Source organism: Epinephelus moara, chromosome 11, assembly GCF_006386435.1.
Source record: "Epinephelus moara isolate mb chromosome 11, YSFRI_EMoa_1.0, whole genome shotgun sequence".
In the NCBI taxonomy this organism is placed as follows: Eukaryota; Metazoa; Chordata; class Actinopteri; order Perciformes; family Serranidae; genus Epinephelus; species Epinephelus moara.
In genome coordinates this window covers 35923136-35943400 of record NC_065516.1, presented here as the reverse complement: position 1 = coordinate 35943400, position 20265 = coordinate 35923136, and the positions used below count along the sequence as shown (strand labels likewise).

At 42.5% G+C, this 20265-nt stretch overlaps 1 protein-coding gene across 2 annotated transcripts in view; it reads right to left on the bottom strand.

Annotated features, from left to right (window-relative positions):
• Positions 1–2887: 2887 nt before the first annotated feature.
• The window catches only part of snx7 (sorting nexin 7), a 62685-nt gene continuing 45307 nt past the window's right edge, over positions 2888–20265 (bottom strand). For both annotated transcript variants that reach the window (XM_050056084.1, XM_050056086.1), the window contains exon 9: positions 2888–3957. In XM_050056084.1, the coding sequence (XP_049912041.1) occupies positions 3877–3957 (81 nt within the window). In that variant the 3' untranslated portion in view covers positions 2888–3876. The remainder of the gene's footprint in view (positions 3958–20265) is intronic.

Genomic DNA, 20265 nt, shown 5'->3' with positions numbered 1-20265 from the left:
CTCCTCAGTTGCTCTTCCTGAGGTTTCTACCGTTTTTTTCCCCGTTAAAGGGTTTTTTTGGGGAGTTTTTCCTGATCAGCTGTGAGGGTCATAAGGACAGAGGGATGTCGTATGCTGTAAAGCCCTGTGAGGCAAATTGTGATTTGTGATATTGGGCTTTATAAATAAAATTGATTGATTGATTGATTAGTAGTGATGGCCAAATGAAGCCTCATGAAGCACTTTCTTTATTTTCTGAGCCCACTAGATGGCGCTCATGGTTTAAAGAGAGAGGCTCAAAGAATGGCAATTCAGTGTGCTTTCAACCTTTTCTTGAACAAAAAGCGCCATCTAGTGGGCTCAGAAAATAAAGAAAATACTTGCGCCATCTAGTGGGCTCAGAAAATAAAGAAAATACTTCATGAGGCTTCATTTGGCCATCACTAGTTATTAGCACAAGCCTATGGCATTTTACATTGTATAAATTAGCCTAGCGGCTAGCAGAGTTTTCCTCTACTCATGAATTTAAGAACAACATGTAACAAAGGTAACAGCACATAATTCAGCTCCCTTACAACTCACAAGGTTCACTGACAAAACAACTGTGTTATACTAAACATGTTTTCCATACAAATACAACATGCTAACGTTATTAGCACAAGCCTATGGCATTTTAAATAGAATAAATTAGCCTAGCAGTGAACCTGGTCTTTCTGCCAGGATAAATCAAACACAGGACTTACAGTGCAGGTCTGCAGTCAGTTTCCACCAGTTTAGCAGCGCTGTAGTTAACATCTTTGGACATCTTTGGATCTGTTTCGTCCACACGTCTGTAGCAATTCTCACACTTCAAAACAGTGATTTGCCGGCTTTGGTGATGTGGTTGCCTGCTGGCATCAGTCTGATTAGCTGCTCCTGTGTGCTCAGCTCGGAGTTGGTAGCTTAAAGTGCTTCAGTGAAATTTCAGCAAAAGCGCCCCATGTCATCTCCGCTTTGTTCCCATTGCCCAATCAGATGATTTGAGAGGCGGGGCTTCTGTGGTGGTCACGACAAGTTTACAGTTGGTAAACAATGGAGGAGAAACTGGTGGTAGTGGTTGCTGGATACCCAGAGCTATACGGCCTGACGACAGACAGCAGGTTGTCGATCTGCCCCTGAGTCGTCCTAAAATATGTCTGGAAACAGCCATCACAGAGGAGTCACAGTCTCCAAACAGAAGTCACAACACTTTATAATGTGAGGTCTCGTCTTTATTATTATCTCAACATCTCAAAATCAATTTCATTCAGATTTTTTTTTTACATATTCAATAATGATAAAAGCAAAAAAAGAGAAAAAAGATTCTATCAGTATAAAAAGATGATTAAAGCGCTCTGTTAGAAAGACACTGCAGATTCTGAATCATCACACATGTAAACGTGAAATCTCTATCGGCACAAACAACCAAATATTCTTCAGAGAATTTCATAAAAATATTTAAGGCTTCTCTGCTTAAAGGTGAACAGGAGATGAACAGTGCTGTGTGTCTTTAATACCATTGTGATCTGACGTGTTAGCCTGGGAGGAAAACTCAGACTTCAGATGGATGTCGTCTGTTTGTGAGGTTTGATTTATTTCTTGAGCTTTTTTGTAATGAAATGTTAAAATTTTTATTTTCAGTGTACAGAAATCAGCACGGGCTGATTCAGTCAGTGAGTTAATAAGAACATACATGATAGACACAAGACCTGAACCTGCTTTCAGTCAAAGGTGTGCATAATTATTATTTATATTAAGAGAGTCCGAGAACTGAATGTACCAGGATCTGACTACACAATATCTGAGACAGTCACTGTGTCACATTATTCATTGACTGCTTCTCCTGTTCACATTCACACTCAATACACGGACCAGTATCTTCGAACCACGTCACTAAACTTAATGAAAGTAGTCTGGTTAAGATTTGGGGGAAAAAACTGTGGTCATGGCTAAAATGCTCCGACACCACTGTAGTGTTTTAAAAGATTAAAGTCTGTCACATGGTTCCTGACATTAGTGCTGAAGTACCAGTATCTGTAGCTGTGTCCCAGTTCAGGGGTGTCACCTTTTGAAGTCTGAATCTTAAGAATGAATACGTTAGCGTTGTTCATTTTTCAAGAAAATCGAATAAGAACTAATGAGTTTGAACTCGACCCACACAGCTTAATCCTCAGCTTCACTGTGGAATTGATGTTCTTTTCATTCACATAGGTTCCTGTGCTGCCTCACAAAGCCCCGTTTCCACCACGCAGTCCAGTCTAGTTCAGTTCAGTTCAGTTCAGTTCAGTTCAGTACGCATTGTTTACAGTGAAAGTTGTGGATGGTACCAAAAGAAGCGTTCCTTAGCGTCCCCATGTTTGGTCCCCCCTCTGTTGGGGTACCTAGCACACAGATCTGGTACTAAAAGGTGGGCTTAGAACCCCTGCAGTCTGATTGGTCAGTAGAGGACGGTCACTCTGGTTTTATGTAACCTCTGTTCATACATCAGTAAACTACAACTATAAAATGAAAGAGAAAAAATAACTTCATTCACTGGGCCGACTGCCGGCAACTTTTAAGGTGGAACGTTAACTTGTAATGTTACTCAATGCATGAGTTGATGACGTGAATCCATCAGCACACCTTAAATTTCACTGTGACAACTTTGACCATCACTTTAGTTTTTATATGACACACACTTTTAGTAATGACTTTAAAAATATAGATTAATTTGGAGCGGATTATGTGAAGGTCATATATTCTAATCCTCACTTCCTGTGGGCTACAGCAACACTAAACCCCTGAGCTTGCCTGAGAAGGACTAAATGCACAAAGCTGCTATTTTTAAATATCCCATGGAGAGAGACTCTCACTGCAGCCTGTTCTATTTTGTTGTTATTGTGTTGGTGTGCAGCCTCGTTCTGTGGACGATAAACCAGGTGCAGACTTCCATCTGTGTCACCGCTGATGAGGAAATACAGCGAGTGCTGGACGGAGCAGTGAGTGACAACAACCCCGCCCACATTTAAGAGGACTGTCTGAACAGACCGAGGGTCTAGGCACCATGTCTGAAGGGTTTTGGTTCAAAAGGTACCATAGCAAAAGTGGTTGGTGGAAACGGAGCTTTAGTGTCGGGCTAACAGTCCATTTCATATTGGTGTCCTGGTGAGGTTACAGTAAGTCAGTAGCATTTTTAAAAGGCAGCAAACAGCTTGATTTCTATGATTCCTCCATCTCTGGTTTCGAATGCACACAATCTGTCACACTACTTTTAGACTGCTGTACTGAGGAACTTCCATGACAGTTTACCACTCAGTAAAGTACAACTTTCTGATGGTAAAGTTGGAAAATTCCCACTCAAGAGGGCCACCTGAATGCATCATTAGTTTTGGTTTCCGTGCGGAGAGGGGAGAGAACTTATGATGACACCACGTTAAGGATCAGCATCCCTCCAATGAGGCGTGCCCTGAAATGGGACGCAGCTGTTCTCCGGCCACAATGGAGGGAAATATTTGAGGGTCTCATATCGTCTACATGGACGACAGTAACTGTATCTATGAAAAATGATGCTTAACAAAGCAGCATAGTGAAGACACAAGAGCCTGGACTCTTCTTTAACTTTTGGCAATGCACACGGAGGAGTGTAAACAAACCTGGATATTTTGGATCACAGTGTTGGTTTGAGTGACGCATCATCATCATCACTGGAATGCTGGACTGGGATTAACTTCTTTGGCCAGACAGAAAGAAAGAGAGACAGACAGACAGAGAGGCAGAGCATGTTTGTTTCGTACATGACGCATGTTTGCATAAGTGGACATTGGTTCAAAGTCTATCTTTGGATGTGTCGGAGAGACGACAGAGAGTGAGCCGTAAAGACGTTCCCATCATCTCCGCACTCTAAGAGGCGTCGTCCCCGTCTTTCTGCTTGCTGGGCTCCGCTCTCTGAGACAGGAGGAACGACTCCCACACAGCCAGGCACTGAAAGAGAAGATGCACCATCATTATCATCGCATCATCACAGAGGTTTTGGTGGTTTAGATTTAGATAATACAATTTAACAATATGTGTTATATAACACATAGCAGCATCATCTCTGCTCTCTCACACTCTCCGCACAGCTCCACTCACTCACTCACTCACTCACTCACTCACTCACTCACTCACTCACTCACAAATTCTCCAGCAACACTCAGAGACACAGAGCTGCTCCTCTGTTAATTAATCTGTCTGTTAATTAGTCTACAGTAAGACATCACTCTATATGTTACACGTGCTACACTAAATCTGAGATGAATGAAATGACGGCAGAAGCACACGTGAAGTACAGCGCTGCGCTGCTTCAGGGACCAGGGTTAAAGTGTAATGATGAAAGGAGGTGAAGTGTAGGTTAACATGTAATGTTGAAAGGAGGTGAAGTGTAGGTTAAAGTGTAGGTGCTGAAAGGAGGTGAAGTGTTGGTTAAAGTGTAAGTGATGAAAGGAGGTGAAGTGTAGGTTAAAGTGTAATGTTGAAAGGAGGTGAAGTGTAGGTTAAAGTGTAATGATGAAAGGAGGTGAAGTGTAGGTTAAAGTGTAATGATGAAAGGAGGTGAAGTGTAGGTTAAAGTGTAATGTTGAAAGGAGGTGAAATGTAGGTTAAAGTGTAATGATGAAAGGAGGTGAAGTGTAGGTTAACATGTAATGTTGAAAGGAGGTGAAGTGTAGGTTAAGGTGTAAGTGCTGAAAGGAGGTGAAGTGTTGGTAAAAGTGTGAGTGATGAAAGGAGGTGAAGTGTTGGTAAAAGTGTAAGTGGTAAAAGTGTGAGTGATGAAAGGAGGTGAAGTGTTGGTAAAAGTGTAAGTGATGAAAGGAGGTGAAGTGTTGGTAAAAGTGTAAGTGCTGAAAGGAGGTGAAGTGTAGGTAAAAGTGTGAGTGATGAAAGGAGGTGAAGTGTTGGTAAAAGTGTAAGTGTCAACACTGATTAATAACATGCTGCTGATCATTAGAGGATCAATATGTGTCTTATCTGTGCCAGCAGCAGATTGCGTTGGAGGTTGCTAAGCATCCCTAAGAAGCACCATATCATAGCCTGTTTACTTGAAATCCTGAGTGCAGAGCTGATCTTCTTCCAGGTGCTGTTTGTGTGTCGGCCTGTTGCTCTCTAAAATGATTAACTTTTCCTCCATATTTATCACAGACTGATATTTACGGAAGAAGGGAAGGATATCTGTCGGCTGTGACTGGTTGGTCCTCGTCACATGACGTGTGCTGTGCGCTGCTGCATTCCAAAAGTTGAACTCAGTTTATTGACAGGTGCTGTTACTGTACTGTAACTCTGAATAAACTGCATCATGATCATCATCCTTCTGGTGGCTGACGCTCAATGACTGATGTTGACTTTGCTCATATTTATTTGTTGTACGTTGTCACCTGACGTCACACTTTGAGGTTGAAGATAAAATTTTGTAATTTCCATGAGTGAGAATCATCATGGTCATTATCTGCTTCATAATTATAACCTTTACTGCTGCTGCACTTTAACACCATGGGCCTCAGCAGAGATGAAACAGTGGTGTGTCAGTGTCTGAAGAGCTGTCCCAAATGTCTACCCCAGCACTTCTCTCCTCTCTCTGCTTTCATCTGCCTCTCTCTTCTTCTTTCTCTAACTCCCTTGCCATCTCATCAGTGCAGGCACATTATTGCAGCGACAGAGGCACTGACAGAGTCCCATTGTGGCTCTGTGTGTGCATATGTATGTGTGTGAATGTGCACACACATACACTCACACACACAGCAAAGAGGACTTGACAAAGCGAATCACACTTTTATGGCATAAAAGCAGTTATCTAGATAGCAGAGGCAGGAAGCTATGCAACCAGAAAGTGAAAATGGCAAGCACACACCAACAGACATGGACACACTCCAAAGCCAATCTATGAACTTGGGTTCCACTCTGTCAGCAGACATCAATAAAGCACAGTCAGTTTTTCCAAGGTAATAGCCGTTTGTTTAGAGGCGGCAGTAAGTCAGAGCCTCGGCCCGTCAGCTCTCCATTTAACAGCCAATTTCTTTCACGAGCACCTGCAGCACCTTGGTAGCACTGTGGCGGCGCAGGCTGGTCAAAGAAATGAGTTCAGGAGGCAGAAACGTCATCAGTCAAGTTAAGGTACAACTGGAGGAGCCAAAGAGTCCAGTGAAAAGGAGAGTCGAGACAGAAGGAAGCTAATGCTAAGCCTAGAGCTCATGCTGCCAAAATATAAAGACTAACTTCACACCTTATACTGACTTTCCAAGAATATAACAAAACTACAGATCAAACAAAAATAAAACATCTCCCTGCTCTTATTCTCCCAAATATTATGTCTCCTTGCTGATAATAAATGTCTACTAACGTCAAGAGGGCCTGGTGACAACGTCATCACGGCAGGTCAAAGTGCAAGGGTCAGATCATGGGGCAGCTAATGCTAAAGTAAGGGAGAGTTTTGCTGGACCAGGAGCTACTGAAGAACCTGGACAGGCTGAGAAAGACCAGATATTTCCTACTACAGTTTTGGAGCTGCTTTTTTGATCCATAAAAATGTCGCTGCAGGGGCATATCCATCAGGTTGTCCTTTCATAGCAGCTAATGATGGAGCGAATGACGAGCTGATGTAAAGTTAAGAGTTGCCCAGAGGATGTGAACAGACATGAAGCACACAGACAACTTGGATGTCCATCACCATTAAAAAGGAAATATTAGAAATCTTGGCGCATGCAATGCAGAGACAAATTGTGTCGAGGTAGCACACATTCTTTGGACTAATGGAAACATTGACGTAAGTACATCTGAGCAGTTTCCTGTAGCTCCTCACCCAAATCGTGCCAATAAACGTTTGTTGGAAAGACCATCTTTTGACTTAAAAGTACCCACTTTAGTTAGCACAATTATGGCTGGAAATGCCACAAATTTCTTGCAAAAAAACATCCGTCTTTGGTGGCACAATGGCCACTGGGAATGCTGTCGATGTCTTGCTAAGAAACATCTGGTTTTGGTGGCACAATAACTGCTGGAAATGCTGCCAATTTCTCGTTAGAAACATCGAGGTTTGGTGGCACAAACGCCGCTGGAATTGCCGCCAATGTCTTGCTAAGGAACATCTGGTTTTGGTGGCACAAACGCTGCTGGAAATGGTGCAGATTTCTCGCTAAAACCATCCGGATTAGGTGGCACAATGGCAGCTAGAAATTCCACTGATGTCTTGTTAGAAACAACCAATTCTGTTGTTTGTTGGTCTTGAACAGTGGCCTGCAGCTGTCTGGCCTAAGTGTACATACATAGCCATGCGTGCACATTTATACTGCGCAGCACCCCTCGGTGAAAATGAGTTCCTGCACGCATGACCGTTTCAGTTCAGGCAAGCCTCCTTCCTAAACATGCAAACAGGTGGCCTCATGCCAGGCAGACAATGGTAAGCAGCCAAGAAAAAGACAATAAGGATATTTACTGTTATCATCTCATATCATTTGCAGGCCCCTGAATAGAAGCCAGTTGAAACTGTATCGTGGCAGACTTTGCCATATCAGCAAATATCAAATATAAGCATGATAAAACTAGTGATTTACACCCCTAAAGAAGAGTCCAGATCCCACTGCCCTTCGACCTAACAGTAGGAATTACTGGCAGCGGACATGATCCCTCCCCAGTTTCCCACCTTCTTGCCCTGTCAATACCCAGAGGCACAGCTGCCTGAGGCACCGCTGACGGGGTTAAACAGTGCTCAGTGAATGTTTCATGACAACTTCTTTTTAATTCACAAAGTTTGCAAAACAGACGTGTCTTAAGACAAACTTTACAGAATAAAACACAATAACATCATCAACACTTACTGTACACTGTAAATAAATACAGGCAGCGCTGTCTGACAAACTAACTTCTGTACATCTGACGACACCGGCATAATGGCTCATCAGCACTGTTACTGAACACATCACACTGATTGCTCTCAGCTTCAGCTCTCAGTGTACTTACTGTATGGTAGATTTTATTTTAGTAGAAATAATGTTTTAAATGCCTGAATCTGTTCATCTCCTCAAAGTGAATGAGTAGCAGTTCTTGTCTTTGCAGCAGAAGCCATGCTTTCGGCTCGAGCAGGAAGATATAACACTCACAGTGTTTCTAACAAAGCAGATTCAGATGTTTCAGCAGAGCACTAAATCTGTCCAATGAGCCCAGACTGAACAGTTGACTAAGCACAGCCTTTTTTAAGGACGAGTACAGAGAAAGCCAAGAGACACGCAAATTGTACAACAGCACATTAAAGTGACAACTACAGAGAGTGCTGGGAGAAACAGGATTAATTCATTTCCAGTTTACACTCAGAAATAGACCTGATGGTGTACTGAAGCTCCTGACAGGGCCGACTCTCTGGATCTCTATCAGCTCTCTGGACAACCAAGTGCTCAAGATACAGTGAAGTACATTTTTCACATACTGTGTCCCTGCATTCATTGTTCTGTCATTCAGTATACAGTTCCTCTATGTTGTGATGTCACCATTGCTACAATTGATGCAATTTCAGCCAATCCCTGTGAATTCTGTGTGACCTTGCTATCTTACTATATAATGACCAAAACTCTGTGTGTGTGTCTGTTCCACGTTTTTCTCCTCACTGACTTGGTCAATCCATGTGAAATTTGGCACAGTGGTAGAGGGTCATGGGAGGATGCCAATGAAGCAATATTACGTCAACTGGCCAAAGGGGGGCGCTATAGCAACCCACTGAAATGTCAAACTTTGAATGGGCATATCTCATGCCCCGTATGTCGTAGAGACATGAAACTTTGCACAGAGATGCCTCTCCTCATGAGGAACACATTTGCCTCAAGAACCCATAACTTCCGCTTATATAGATTTTCCGCCATTTTGAATTTTTTGAAAAACACTTCAAATGGATCTCTTCCTAGGAAGTTTGAGCGATCTGCATGAAACTGGGTGAACATAATCTAGGGACCAATATCTAAAGTTCCCTCTTGGCAAAAGTTGGAAAACTTACTAAAACTGAGCTTCTATAAGGCAATGAATATTGCGGAGGGCGTGGCTCATCACATAAAGGTGTATAACATCTCAAGGGTTTCACCCATCACCACGCAACTTTGTAGGCATATGACCACACATAATCTGAGGGGACCCCTCCATTATTGACCCCATCAAACAAAATGGGGGCGCTAGAGAGCTCATTTCTTATCTAGGCCTAACCGCCATATGGATTTTTACTAAACTTGGTAGATATGTAGAACAGGACGCCTCAAGGTGACTGGAGAAATTTAACTCTAATTGGCAACTGGGTGGCGCTATAACAACAGAAAAATGCTTCAAAATGGCTAAAATGCGACCGATCGCTGTGGCTCCCCCTGTGGACCAATGTTGGTGTTTTCTAATGTTTGGTATGACTAAGTCATGGTATGGTATGCTGTACATAATCACGGAAACTGTCAGTGTGTCATTCTGTCAGTCAGTCATTCTGTCTGTCCCACGTTTTTTTCTACTCACTGACGTGGTCAATCTATGTGAAACTGCACATAGGCATTGAGGACTGGCATAGGTAGAAGGTGACAAAGCTACCAATGGATATGGACTAGTTTTGTCCAATAACTGAAACTGTACCGCAGATCTGACTATTAACGAGTGACATTTATTAGAAAGCTGCACGCGGTGTATTAAGCCCCTCCTTGCCCCACTCTCTCTGTTTATCATGAGACACCTGCTGCACCTGTAACAGAGTCAAACACAAAGTGACATGCTAACTGTTAGCATCAAATTCTAATCCGGTTATTATTGAGTCCAAGTAGCACCAACTTTGTGGAAACCTCCTCAAAGCTTCCATAAGATACTGACTTCACAAGAATGAGATGGATGCAAAGTCACAGTGACCTTGACCTTTCACCACCATAATCTAATTAGTCATTTATGCTTAATTTGAAGAAGTTCCCTCAATATGTTTTTGGGATATCATGATCACAAGAAAGACAGAGACAAGGTCACAGTGACCCTGACCTTTGACCACCAAAAACTAATCAGTTCATTGTCAAATCCAAGTGGACGCTTGTACCAAATTTGTGGGCCTTCTTGAGATACCGAGTTCACAAGAATACGATGGATGCAAGGTCACAGTGATCTTGACCTTTGACCACCATGGTCTAATTAGTCCATTGTTGTGTGCAAGTGGACGTTTGTGACAAACTTAAAGACATTTCATCAAGACATGCTAGAGATATCGTGTTTACAAGAGTGGGATGTACGTGGTGAAACTCTGAAAACATAGCTACAGCATCTGGCCATGGCTGGTGCTGACGCAGAGATATAAAAACGCCAAAAAATATTAAATTTCGCAATTGTTTTGTAATTTTTCAGAGAAGATACTGTGAAATCAGGCATTTCAGTCTGAAGCAATCACAAAAACAGCTGTGCAAAATCATGGAGGGACTGCTCATATGTAAAGTATAGTCAAACATTTTTGAGTATTTTTATATAAAAATCTCTCTCGCTTATCTTCCTGTAAAGCATCTAGATATTCTTGAGAGCTCATTCTGTACTCAGGGGCATATAGTACGCGCATTTATCTAATCGACAAGATTTAGTTTTGTAGCTCCAGCCGTTGCTTATGTCAGCTATAATAAGATTGTACTCACCGAGTTACTGTCTGAGATCTGGGACATGGTGACACCGCTACACTCAGGCCTAACTGGATAATAGACATTAGCAGTCAGACAGGCTTGTTGCCCCTTTGGACCTGTTTTTAGTGATTAAGCCACGATCTGAGATCTCAGCACTTTGGTGTTTACAATGTCACACAGCCGCAGATATGAGGAAAAAAAGGAAAAGACAGAATGAACAAACTAGAATACCACCCTGGAGTTGTACACCTCCACGCTCCAGTCAAGTTTCTCTGACAGTTTACATCCATGTCTGTGAAAAAACATGGAGGCTTATTAGCATGAATAGATCGATTAGATCGATGCAATCAGCAGTTTCAAGGTGGACACCAAGATTAGAGTCACCAATTCAGTATCTGACTGAATGTTTCCCCTTCTGTTCCTGAGATATGACGCTGAGTTATGGCCAGAAAAGTGTTTTATGCAGAACATTATGATGTCACGATGAAGTTGGCCTTTGACCTTTTGGATATAAAATGTCAACACTTCATTATTTTATCCTGTTAGACATTTGAGCAAGGTCTTGTCATATTAGCATATGAATTTGTTAGTTATGACCAAAAACATATTTTGTGATGTCACACTGACCTTTGACCTTCAACCATGAAATTCGAATCAGTTCCTTTTTCGGTCAAAGTGGATGTTATGTTGAATTAAAAAAAATCCCTCAAGGTGTTCTTGAAATATCGTCTTCACGAGAATGAGACACATGCAAGGTCACTGTGACCTTGACCTCTGACCACCAAAATGTATTCAGTTCATCGTTGAGTCAAAGTGGACGTTTGTGCCAAATTTGAAGAAATTTCCCTGAGCCGTTCTCGATCATGTTCACAAGGACGGACCGACAACCTGAAAACATAATGCCTCTGGCCACAGCTATTGCCAGCGTGGAGACATAAAAAAGAAGAAGAAGTATAATTGCTGGGATCTTTGAACATGGTGACATCACTAGACAGATGATCAGACATGCTGTAAACAAACCCTGAGGTTACCCAAACTCATTTTGAGGAAAAAAGGAGGTGAATGCCAAAATGATCCTGCTCGCCATTGAACAGCTGTTGCAAAATAAACTGGATGACCTTTGTGCTGAACAGACTATCAGGAACTGTAATATCCTTTGATTCACCGAAACTTGGCTAAATCCTGAACAGCGCCATTCAACCAAATGACTCTTTTTCTGTACGCTGATCTTACAGAGCAGAGGACACTGGGGAGAGAAGGAGAGGAGGTCGACGGGCGGTTTCGGGTAAGTTTGTTAAAAAAACCATGCGGGTTTCGAGGGGGCGGGTCATGAAGTGACAAAGCAGCGTTCTGTGTACATAGCCTACAGAAACGTGCAATAATCCACCTTCCACCTTCTCTCCACCTCCCTCTGTCGCTCTCTGACAGAAAGCAGCTTTATTATCAGCTGCCCTCACTTTGAATTTTTTTTTCTGTCTGATCATGTGACTGCTCCTGTTTCTGGTTCTGTTGGACTTGTGGTGATGTCACTGTGTTCCCAGGTCTCAGCAGTTACTGCGACGAGTGCGACATTATTAAACCTGACAAATGTTAGACCAATGTATGTTAATAAGAACCAAGCTGGAATAAACTGGAGCAGTCCTTTAAAGGAGTATATAGGCACATTAATTAGTTTAAAGGGATAGTGCACCCAAACATGTAAATTCAGCCATTATCTACTCACCCATATGCCGAGGGAGGCTCAGGTGAAGTTTTAGAGTCCTCACATCACTTTTGAATCTGGGGCGCCGTCAGCCTCCATTAGGTGGAGTTGTGTTGCTACCTCCTCTCCCCTTGGATCTCTGCAAGTGATGTGAGGACTCTAAAACTTCACCTGAGCCTCCCTCGGCATATGGGTGAGTAGATAATGGCTGAATTTTCATGTTTGGGTGCACTATCCCTTTAAAGTGTTAAAATAACTGGCCTTGATGCTTTAGGAACATCAATAAGACACTGGCAGAGAGAAACCTTTTCACTGAGCAGAGACAAGCTTTGGTTTAAATGAACACATGCATGTACTCTATGATACACAGAAACAGACACACTGACACGAAATACATGCACCTAATAATTAAATACACAGCAGCAAACACACNGACAGCTATCCTCCGGGCTCCACTGGAGCTGAACAGGTAAACACAGAGAATCAGTACAAACACACACAGATGGCATGGGGACATAGTGCCACCACACACACACACACACACACACACACAGGAAATAATGTGGCAGAATTCAATCTGACTCAAGAATCGATGTAGTGCCTCTTGGCTGGATCCATGCACGTCTGCTTTAAGGAAATATTTCACTGCTGAAATATGGTCATTTGGTGAACGGGCTGTCTATGCTGTAGAAAGATTAAATACGTTTTAAATTGTTCCTACATGAGCAGAGAGAGCACGCTGCTTAGTTTTACCGTTTGATCTGAGTTTGAGAGAGAGGAAGGTGGTTCTCTGTCTCGACATGCCTCTACACTCTGTGTGTCCGTGGTTGTGGGCAAACAAAAATGTGGAAACACAATCCGTCACTTGAGCACAGAGTCTGAAATTAATACCCGTCAGGCGCGAAATGCAGGTAGATTTTCCGTTTGGTGAGTCTCTGACACAATGGCGGGGAAATGTTCTTTATCACAACAGCCATGTAACTGATCACAATGCCGAGTCTCTACTGCATGTTGCTTTCATTTATGGTCGCGCTGCTCTGACGCTTCTCTCATGTCAGTGTTGAAGTTTGAAACACAAACACATACACATCGTGCACGTGTTCCAACAGCGTGTCTCCATAGTGACAGAGTGCAGGTACCACACTGACCTGCCTGCAGTCCACACCTGTCTCCCACTGAACATCTGTGGAACATTATGAAGCACAAAATACAGGAGAGACCCTGCACTGTTGAGCAACTTAAGTCACATATCAAGCAAGAATGCAAAGAATTTCAAAACTTGAACAGTTAGTGTCTTCAGTTCCCAAACACTTCGTGAGTGTTGTTAAAAGCAAAGGTGATGTAACACAGAGGGAAACATGCTCCTGTCACAACTCTTTTGGAACGTGTCGCAGGCATCAAATCAGAATGAGCGTATATTTACAAAAAAGGTGTTCAGCTTGAACATCAAATATCTTGTCTTTGTACATGAATATAGGCTGAGAAGGAATTACAAATCATTGCATTCTCTTTTTATGTACTTTTTACAGTGTCCAAACTTTTTCAGAATCAGGGTTGTAAGAGACAAGCTAAAAAAACTACAATTGCGAGTTTAGGTTCAGCCATCACTGTGTAACAGTTGAACTGGGGGAGTTTCTGTCTCACAAATCCACAATTTGGAGATAGATTTCTTCTGTTTGGCAGCTAAAAGCTCATTCTGAAATATTCTGGCACAGCTGTGGACACCTTCACCGCAGGAACACAAACCTCCCCCTGCAACAGCTACACCAATTCTATGAAGGCAGTAAAAAAAATAAATAAATAAAAATCCTGAAATGTAAGCAACATCCTTATATATTTATATCAGTCCCCAAGCAGAGTCCCTGTTGCTATGAGGTAACCATGGCAACGCTGACGAGGCTCTGCCTCGGCCATGCATGGTGAAGGCAGAGCACTCAGCTCATCACAAAACTGCATCTGAATGATGATCACTGCATCTTCAATAACTGCTGGAGTCAGGCGCACAAGCTTCATCATGTTTGGAAGCTCACGGCTGACGAGTTTAACTTTGGTTCAATCAGTTATTCGGACTCATAACATCATGTGAATTACATTCAATCAATCAATCTTTGATTGTCAGGTTATTATATAAGGTGCAACTCCATTTCACTGTAATTTAGTCCTTCTTTTTTTGAGTCTTCTCACATTGTTGGCTGCAGCTTTCTAACTGTCCCTGTTTCCAGGTGGTTCTGGTGATCCATGGTAACTGTCCACACATCCCGACCTCAACAAGATGGCCGTATGGTTGCTTCTCCCGAACACGGGTAGCATCGCTCTGCAGCTGCCTCTTGATGGCATATAGCAGTAAGCCACAGCAGGAACAGGACAACACCTCACATTCCCGCCGTCACACCAGTCCTTATTCACCAGAAAGCACTCGACTCCTCTCCTTCTCTCCCAGAACCCTCTGCTCTGTGAGATCAGGCAAAAGGAGTCACCTGGATGAATGGTGCTGTCCAGGATTTAGCCAAGTTTCGGTGAATCAAAGGACATTACAGTTCTTGAGATCCGGTTGGAAACTCCTGTTTATCATATATATGTATGTAACAACTCATTTGACTGACAACCAACACTAGTCGCGTTTCCATTTAATTACAGTTTTGCGCAAAATAAATGCGATATTTCTAAAGTTTCGACAAAGTACAATTTCAACTTGCAGGTGTTTCCATTAAAAGGTGTTTTGCTTCCGAGCCATAATTCTCGTAAAATCTCATCCCGCGAGACTCCACGTTGTTTGCGGAAGTAAGATGGACATTCCGAATCTCTTGCGAGCTGGAACAATCATCTCGGTTGCCACTGCTGCTGTTGCAGTAGTCTAGAACCAAAGACGAAGAGAGCGAGTGGTATTCCAAAGGCAAAGTCCTTATGTGTGGCAGCGAACACAGATAAAGGATTTCTGGGCGACATTGGTGAATGAGGAGTTCACCAATATCGTGTCCGGTGACGTATATTTCCGAAAAAAGTGTTTTCATTACACTTTCGCGATATACCTCTATATCAACACGTCTGAGAAACCACCTCATGAGAGTGTAAAAACTTTTTCTTGAAGTGTAGGTGTTTCCATTACCAGTTTTTTATTGCGATATTTAGGTTTTGTGCATTTCTAGGGTTAATGGAAGCGCACTTACTGACGTATAGTTATATATCTACTTTTTTCCATGGCTAGTTTAAGTGATCATCAAGTCTTCTGTAGTGGAATTCATATCATAATATACATGCATCCTCTTATCGTGACGGCCCACCAGCAGATGGAGACATGAAATACAATTAATTTCACTGTATGTAATATTCATTCATTGTGCATGTTGGCCGAACCCGATGATGTGCCGATATCATCGTGCATCCCTGCCACTAACTCTTGCAAAGTAGACATAAGAGCCTAAATTTAGCACAAATTCAGTTGAGCTGACAGAGAGGCGACTGAAAACGTCTGCGCTTGAGTCATTCTTGGTCTGTTCTGGTTGATCCGTGTGTATGTTTGAATTTGATGCTTGAAAACAAGCATCCTGTCAAGTGTGTTCTACTATGCCGGCTCTGTTTTAATCTTTGACTTAGTTCATTCTGTCTGGTGCCATATAAGCTGGCTGTATAAGCACTTATTCATTTATGTAAATCAATCATTAATATCAGCTTTCTGATTGACACTGCTGGTTACTGGAATGTTTAATCACATGTGTTGTATGATGGACTCTCACTTCCGCCCTGTCTTGCTACTATAAGACTGTATTAATGTGCAGATTGTGCAAGACGAACACCTGTGATGAAAACTGCATGTAGACATGCTCATAGAACTCAACGCATCCTCCTTCTGCTGCACCCACACACAGCAATCTGATCACAGCATGGTTTAGACCCAATCTACCGTACCAGCGGTGGGTTATTATTCCTGACATTACAGGTAGAGGTTCTAAGGCAGCGAGCAGGAGTACAGTAGTGAACAACTAAATGATTCTGTTCTCCGTGGTTGACGGTATTAACGCCTACTGTAGTCTATCAGTGACGAACATGTTTGTGCATCAGTATCAACAACACATTGTTTCAAATCATGTAATGCAGTTGACAAAGTGACATTCATCAAAACAAGCCCACACTCTGGCAGTGAGGAAGAATCAGGACTGATGCATAGGGATTCACCTCCGTCATATCTCCGAGCACTGATGTGGCTAAAACACTCCAGACAAGCTGCACTTTCATTCACATGTCCCCAAAGTGACACATTAAAGCCGCCGCACCTTTAAGGACTAGTTCAACATTTTTGTAAACACCCCCTTCTTTGCCTTATTGCCAAGAGTGAGATGAGAAGATGATACCACCATCTTGTTTGTGTGCCGAGTATGGAGCTGCAGCTACTGTCTCACCATCTTAATCGAACCAAGGTACAACACTGGTGAGGAGAAGGGCAGTGTATGTGTGTGGATGTGCAGAGGTCTGAGAGCACTCTGAGGTCAGGGTGCACTAAATGCTAATCTGAAATAGCATCCACCCCCAGGATGTTCATGCTGAGTTTGAACAGTTCACGATGTTCCTTTAACACTTCTTCTCTTGTAAATCCTGGGTTGCCCTTTTGTCACTGCTGAATCCTTGTATCTCCACGTGAGCACAAAGCAGCCATCAACCCCATGACGCCGCCACCCACTCACGCTACGTGGAGATGAAAACAAACTCTGCATGGCAAATGCACTGAGTGACTGTGTGCTGCTGATTCTGAGAGGCAGATAGACCAGAAAGACAAGGCTATAAAGGCTATAAAATATTTGCATCGGTCTACATCCATTCATCCATCTTTACCAACTGCATAACAGTATGGTATCGACAACTGCTCCGTTTCGGTGGATGCTGTGAGTGATTTTGGTCTTGTGCTCTGTCAGCTGATGTCTGTTTCTGGAGTTTATTCAGTCCCTCTTCCAGGGTTCTTGCCAATGAAGAGTATTCCTGTCTTTAGGGTGCATCAGCAGAGATCATAAGGCCCAGACACACCAAACCGACATCATCACTAGTGGCGACAAGCCGCCTAATATCGCCTGTGTCTTGGTGAAAAAGTTGCTCATGAGCACACCACAAAGACAACAAACAACGGCCTAGAAGCACGTATGTTCTGCACCGGCATGAGGAAATAACTCTCCGTGATTCAAACTAAACTTTCATCTCTGTCAGAGAAAACTGAGTTCAGACAGATTGCTGAGCCTCCTACCTGCCTGTCAAACAGCAATCTAACCATAAACCTTCTCAAGACAGTCTGGACTCAGTGGAGTCCTTTGGGGATCAACAGACATGAAGTTCACCAGCCGGTGGCTGCTTGCTCCGCTGCTGTTCAAGCGAAGCTAACTGCTAACAGCCACCGCTGTAACGAACTAATCTGTTCAACACTTCAACCATTCGCAGTCAGAAAAGATTTCCTCTAAGTTTTTATGATCAAGATCTATTTCTAACTAATCACTGTCTCGTTTTCGACATAGAAAAAAGGTCATTGATGAAAAAATGTCATAGTTTTCATCAGTGAAATTAACACTGCAAACCAGCAGACAGTCTGTATTCGCCATTCAAAAAGGGAAAGATTCAAGACACTAGGTAGCCAGTTAGCACATTAACAACACACCCCAATGTTTAAAGAACAGAGCAGAGTTTGTGTGAGGGCGCTTCCCGTGCACTGTGGTCTCTAACTTCCCTTCAACCTTCACGTGCACACAGGTATCGAAGAGTGGCCGTTTAACTCCCTTCTTCATTGTTAAGTTTGAAGTGTGGATTATTGATGCTTTGGGTGAAGGTGCTGGAACAATGACATTAAAGGTACCAGATGTTCGATGGGCTGGAGGCCGTCATCAGGGTGATCTGATCAAAATGTACATGTTGGCTATAATGGATGAAATGGTGACTCCATGGCTGTTATTGCTTCGTTTCATGTCTAAAGTGCTGTGGTACAGAGTCAAAGCTACAACAAGAAACTGGTCATGTAAGGTAAGGGTAAGTTTGTTTTGTCACCCACTTCACACCCGTCCTCCCCTGCCTGCTCCTCTGTCACTCTGTGTTAATGGCGCATGCATGTCATATGGGAATAACTGTCAGAAGGACTTGACAGTTAAAGTGATGACTTGGTGGTGCTCGAGCACTGAAAAAGTCTAAATCCCTCAAGATGTCATGACGAAAGTTCGATGTTGACAGAAGTGCTGCAAATAACCATTTCCATTATTCAGGAATGTCTTCATCATTTTAATCTTACAAAGATGAGTCTGTAAAATGACACAAAATAGGAAAGAATTTCCAGTAAAAACTCCCAAACCATTAATGTTTGAGCACGACTTGACACCGGTCACTAATCAGCATTCATGCTTGAAACACATATGCCCTTATTTGAGTTCGAAGTTCAAATGCTACTTCTCATTATTCTGTGTCGTCCTCTGGCTCCTCTTATCTTTATGTCTTATTGCTCCTCTTAAAGGGACAGTTCACCCCAAAATCAGATATATATTTATAGGCTGGTGGCCGCACCTAACAGCTAACGGAGGTTGCACTGAGCTACATTATGGCCCAATCCCAATTCCTATCTTTACCCTCAATCTTAACCCTCAGTCTCAAAAATCTACACTCCCGCGAAGTGCTAGTGCTGTCCCGATTCTCAGTGTGTTGAGTTAAGGGTGAAGATTAAGGGCTGTATGTCCCTTACTTTTGAGATTTTCCAGCACCACACTTGGCGGTGAGTGTTACCCAGAATCCCTTGCAAATCATCGGCCGAGTCCAGCCGAGTCCGTACGATTCATTCAAAGCAAGATGGCGGCGGAAAGCAGCAAAAAGAAGAGTTATAACTGTGAGTATTTTCCTTGCAAATATGAGTTTAAAAAATTATGATAAGCATTGTAATATCTTAGTTAAATGTGATTTTATGGATTTCAGATCTCTTTGTAACGTAAACACGAACACATTTTTTTGCTAACGATCGATAGTAACGTTAACGTTCACCGTCGCGGTGCACACAAGCCATATCGTTAGCTGTCGTTCAGTTAACGTTACAAATATCATTTTTCTCAGTGGTAATGTTGTTAAGTTTTATAAATATACGTGAAATGTTTGCACCGACATTTTTTTAAGATGACCGGACGGTGTCATCTACTGTAGCCGTAGCTGCAGACTGCATGATTCGTATCGTTCATCTGTAACCTTCTTCTTCTACGACTACTGATGACGTAATGTACCTTCTTCTTCTTTTGAATTGACAGACTGGACGGAGCTTTGGCGTATTGCTGCCCCCCACAGTCTGAAGACGTATCTGCCTTTAAGGGGTGTCCCATTTCTAAGTCTCAAGATAGCCCTAACACTTGGTTTTTAAGGGCTAGTGAGATTGAGGGTTAAGATAGAAATTGGGATTGGGCCTATGATGCGTTTGAGCTCTATTCATTAAAAACGAGTATTGGGTGAAGGAAATTTAAAACATTCTCGTGATGTGTTCAGTGAAACCTTGTAAAATGTAGTTTTTGGGGATAAGCTTGAATAAATTCAGCTGTTTGAAGAAAAAATTGGTTTATGTTTTCACAGCGATATAAAATAGATAAAAGAGAGGGAATTATGATATACATGGTAAAAAGGGCTTTGACAGTTATTTTTTAAAATCTGTTCTCTCATGTGAGAGGTTATATTAAAGGTTGTTTCATAAATGTATGATTGACATTGACACTCAAATTCATTGTTTTCAATGTAGACTTGTCGGTGAAGATTCTCAGTCATCCAGGTCATGGTAATCGTAAGTGCTATATCGTAGGCAACTGGACTTGCTTGCGTTTCTTGAAGAGGAGTAAAAGAAGCCATCTACGTCAAGCTGGAACAACCATCGTTAACGACACTACTTATCCCCCACCTACAATCTTGGGATCCCTCCCCAGACGACTTCACAGTTCACACCCATTCACCCCTGGTCCCACCTGA